The sequence below is a fragment of the Mesitornis unicolor genome, unplaced genomic scaffold (assembly GCF_000695765.1).
Source record: "Mesitornis unicolor isolate BGI_N332 unplaced genomic scaffold, ASM69576v1 scaffold11688, whole genome shotgun sequence".
In the NCBI taxonomy this organism is placed as follows: domain Eukaryota; kingdom Metazoa; phylum Chordata; class Aves; order Mesitornithiformes; family Mesitornithidae; genus Mesitornis; species Mesitornis unicolor.
The window spans coordinates 254-5458 of record NW_010202622.1 but is presented as its reverse complement, the minus strand read 5'-3'; the positions used below and the strand labels follow the sequence as shown (position 1 = coordinate 5458).

The 5205-nt window shown below is 36.3% G+C and overlaps 1 protein-coding gene across 1 annotated transcript in view; it reads right to left on the bottom strand.

The window, feature by feature from the left end:
- The window catches only part of SRI (sorcin), a gene marked incomplete at its 5' end in the record, with an annotated part of 6938 nt that extends 2140 nt beyond the window's left edge, over positions 1-4798 (bottom strand). The window contains 3 exons of the mRNA XM_010190457.1: positions 479-522; positions 1266-1335; positions 4715-4798. Coding sequence (XP_010188759.1) covers positions 479-522; positions 1266-1335; positions 4715-4798 — 198 coding nt within the window. The remainder of the gene's footprint in view (positions 1-478; positions 523-1265; positions 1336-4714) is intronic.
- Between the last annotated feature and the right edge of the window lie 407 nt (positions 4799-5205).

Here is a 5205-nt window from a genome sequence, read left to right as displayed (position 1 = left end):
GAAGGCCATATACCATTTCATTAGATACCTGAACCTGATTTATTGATGGAACAGGATTTAGGTGGACTTAGATTGAATTCAGACTGTGTAGTACAAATGCTTAATTCATTAGGAAGTACATCTACAATGTTGTCCAATTTCAAAAGCACAAGCTATTTGCTGAAAGCTCTGTTCTGGCCCCTTATACGCTCAATGGATATAACAGTCCCCAAGGCTTAGAGGGATACTGTTTGTTGTAAGAATATCAGTCACTGACAGCCTTATTTATCAGAAGTATTATCTCATCCACTAAAATGACTAAGAATGGAATTTTGTAGTTCCCCAATTAAAATGATAATGATACTCATCAAGTAAAAGCTGAATGGGAACAACAAAGCATCTCCCCAATTTTGAGCACCCTCTCATCTTTACTTGTGTAATTTACTATACTTTTTTTTTCTTTTATATTACTACACATACATTTCATAGTAAAGGATACATCCAGCATTGAGATCATGAGTCTGCAAGTCTCTAAGTTGAAAGCTGTTTAAATTAGAAAAAGGCAAAATAAGTTATATCAAAACAATGATTTTCAGTTTTGCTTAAATGTAAGATTTTAAATGGCTTTTAATTACATACTGATAATATAATGTATAAAATATTGTATCATTACTTCCACTGTATACAGCCATACCATATTTTGATCCACATAAGAGCTTTTAATCATTACTTGTTTTAAAAAAAAAAATGACTGCAGACATTCTGGAGGCAATTCAAGTTATATTTAAAATTAATTTTCTCTTATCTCAATTCATAAAGGTTTTGGGTTTCAGTCAAAGTCCTTTTTCACCATAGACACCACTTGAGGGAGCCAGTTTTGCTCACAGGAGCTTGATTGTGTAAATTGGACATGAAGTATCCTGACAGGGTCTGGCCACTGAATTTTTTGGTCAATATCAAAGTTCAATTTAAAAACAGAGCAAAACACCTTTTTAAACACTGCTGTCCATTACAAAACAAAATACTTCTCCAACTCCACAGCTCAACAGTGGGGAACTAAGGAGGCTGAGAAGGGAAATCTCACACGCGCAGACTTGAATACAGAGAATTTACGTTTCCAGATAGTCCATATGGGAAGCAAGCCCTTCTACCATGCAAATAAAATTAAAAAGAAAAAAACATACCTCTGCAAAATGCACAACTACAAGTCTTTTCTAGTAGGTAGTATAAGAATTAATATGCTTTAGGGTTGAGGGTTTTTTGTCTTATTTAAATCATTAACTTACGTTTATACGCTCCTGCAATCCCTGACTGGGTGAGACATCTCTGTAGCTCATCAGCATCTATTTGTCCATCCTTTTGATAACAGAAGATGTATCAGCTATTGTTTTAATTTCCTCTCCCAGGCTGGTTATTCCCAGTACCCACTCCACTTTCAGTGGCATTAAATTAGTTAAAAAGTAAAAACCAACTGATTACCTGTCTGCTATATGACAGAAACTGCGTCTTATAACCTGTATCTATAATGATGTTTCTTTAGTTGATACTTTTGCAATACGCATTAGCTTTCCCATCTAGTGATGTACTAAAATACAAACCAGATTGGCAGGTTTACTCTAAAATTAACTTTAAAAAATGCCAACAAACCTACATCCAGTATTGGTGGCATGTACTTGAGAGCCAGCTGCATAGAAACCAAGGCACAAAATTTTGAAGACAGCTTTCCTTAAAGCACTGATTTTAACTTAGTGGGTATTGTAGTCCTTTTAGATTATACGTTTCTGATCTCACTGCTACAGTAGGAAACCTAGACCCCAGATGACATATACCCTTTTCTCAAGACAGTCTTAACACTTACAAATCTAAAAACTCCTGTGTTTTGGGGAGCAGTAAGTTGTTAGCAGAACAAACAAAAGCAGAAAGCAAAGAACTTTGAAAGAAAAGCAAACTAAAGCCAGAAAAGATACCTATCTGCATGGTTTGGAAAATGACTCACTTCCAAAGCATCCTGCTCAGGGTGAAATAGAGAAAGAAACTGCCAATTCATGGAAAGCTGTCAAAAGTGGAGCTGGAATTCTAGGTCGCATTTCTCACACACCCAACATGAATTCGGGTCACAGAGAGTTTGACTATAATTTAACCTCATTCGAGGGTGGAACATTGTATCTGTAGATATAAAAAATGATGCCACTTTTGTAAAGCATTAAATAGGGAAAAGAGAGTTGCCTTATATTTGAAACAAATTAATTTGCCTCAGCATTTTTGTTACGTTTTTACATCCAGTAAGCATTTTTTCTTCTTTTTTTAATAACAGAGATATGCTACTAAATGGCATGGTGGGAATGGCAGAGCCAGGTAACTTTCAGAAATGAAGTATCATTATTTACAGAACAAACAGTAGTTAATATGTTAAATATTAATATTTACCTTGATATTTGATTGATATTAATATAAACCTTGATATTGTCAAGGTCTGAAAAGAAGATCCACACCATTTTGATTCTATGCAAAATTAATGGCAGTCAAACCCCAAACTGCTTCCAATCTACTCCATCAGTCTAACTGTACAGATATATTTAAAACTTTACATTCATAGACAAATAAAATAAAAGGTATTTGAAACAGCCATGCAAAGCATGGCAAAGCAAAGCAAAGCAGCAAATCTCACCAAAGCCCTTGTGCCTTCTGAAACAGAGGCTAAGTGTAAAATAGGCAGGAAGACAGAAAAGCATGATTTGTAACCAGGATTAACATTACAAAAAAGATTCTTGGTTTTGTTTTTTTGTTTTTGTTTTTAAGTAGAACTTGAGCAGTTAAACTAGACAAGGCATAGGGGCTTTGTGAACAGACTGAAAAGAGCAAATTATTACTCCCTACAAAGACAGACTCAATTAATTTAATAAAGACTTGAAACAATACTTTTGATTTTCTTCTGTAAACAAAGAAAATCAATTCCTCAAATCTGACTGATCCCTGTTGTAAAATACTCCAAAGAAAGCTCAGAGATAACTTCATTTATTATACAGGCATAAAAACAACACAGAGCAGCAAACCATAGATAAAATTTTAATTCTCCAATAAGTACTTATGGAAAGCTGTGAGACGTGGCTTTTTACAGACTTGCATGGATGGCTGTAAAACCAACTGCTAATTCATCTGTTCCATTTCACTGCCTCCTTATGGGATTTTTGCTTCTACACAGCCACTGGTCTCTGAAAGTGACTCTTCCAGTTTCTAGGATAACATTTCAAAAACTCCCCAGTTTCTTCCAATAAGGAATGACTTCTACATAGAAAGAGTATTTAAGAGTACTAACTTCAGTACTCCTAAGTGCTAACTTTGATCTTACCCATTAGCTCACTGGTTCCCCGGCTTCCAGTGACCACGTCTCACTCCAGAAGCCAGGGCAAGGTCTATGCTTTGCTGAGGTCCAGCTCCTGCCACCGCCTCTCCTCAGGGCTGCATATTGTTTGCTGTTACCTCCCTTTCTCCTTACAATGGGAGCTTACTCATTTTTCCAGCCTCAGTTACTGGCTCCACTGCTGATTCCTAGCACGCATGCAGGTGGCAACTGGATGCAAAGGCATCTCGGCTGGCAAGCAAATTGTCAGCACTTTCAGCAGAATTTAGCTTGGGCTCCACCTCACCAGAGGCCTCACTACACATGGGTCATTCCAGTGTTCTCCTTTAGTACGAAAACACATAGTCTATATATTTTCATAAGCAATGTTAACGAACTAATATGCAAACTGTAAGATGCATTATTAATTCAAAAGAATAACATAGAGAACAAAAATAGTCTAAATTACAGCCTTAAACTGAGCATTTAAACATCAGCTACTATCACTGAATTCAAACTTTCGTGTTGTGGTTATGTCTACCCGTGAATAACAGGTCCAGGAGCAGAGTTTTAGATTTGCACACACCCTAGAAGTGTGCAAGAAATAGCTTTATACATATGGCTAACAAAGACAAAACTTCAGCTTAACAAACCTAACCTATTTGCTCCTAAACTTTGTAATATAGTTCAAGAACTACCTATGTCTAGTAACATCCATAATCATACAAACACTATATATCCCACTAGATTACAGGAAAGAAATTAAAAAATGCAGTGCAGAATGACAAGGAGGAAAAAAGAAAGGCCTAAATGAAAGCTGTGAATGGCTTTTTCTCTCTCAAAGAACAATCATTCTATCCTACCAGCAAACCCAGACATTGGCACAGCTCAAGACTGCTTTGCAAACTGTGAGTCTAATAAGATCATGTAATGTATTTCCTGCTCTTAGCCAGGCCACCTCCACGGCCCATGCTTCCCACTGTTTCTGGTTCCTTTCTCCTGAAACTGGCAGCGTTCCCCAGCCCAAAGCTGAGCCACAATTCAGTTACAACAGTTCATGAAACTTATATCCTCGTATAGGAAATACAGCGCATACATGCAAGTATGTGTGTGTGTGTGTATGTATATGTATGCATTTACACCTACATACACACACTATATGAAAACTAACAGTATTATTCAAACTGTATAGTTACTGTGTGTATATAGCTATATAGTATAGCTATACATAGCAGACAGGCTAAGTAAAGCCACTCTGTTTTCTTTTTTAAAAAGCTTGAAACAACAGTTTTCCTCACTGTAAATACCAGGCATTCCTCTTTCCAAAAGCTGATGTAGAAATTATTCCCCAGGAAAAAAAAATTCCAATAAATAAATAACATTTTGTAAGTTTACCTGCCCTGCTACTGCAGCAAAATAACCATACAAAGGATCTTGAGCTTGTCCAGGGAATGCTGGTCCTCCTGGAGCTCCTCCATACTTCAGAAATCAAGAAAATTAATTTTAAACAAATGATTTAGTTAACTGTCAAGAAACTGCACTGTTTGTTAAGAATCAACTTGTGCTTTTATATATACACCATGAAAAAAGTCAAACCAACAAAAAAATAAATTCCACAAAAAACCCCCAAACCACAACACAATCTTGGTATCGATATACCCATTTATTATCATTTAAGCTGTTCAGTGTAAAACCTTGCTCAGCAGCAATCCACTGATCTGCATGTAGTATAGTGTATCTCATCAAGGTTGAATTTTAGTTTACTAGCAGCAGAAAATGGGGTACTGAAGACTACTAAGGCACTTCAGATTTTGCTTTCCACTTCAAAAAAGCTGAGCAAGACCAATGTCTAAGGAAAATACTTGGAAGAATATGCATTAAGCATG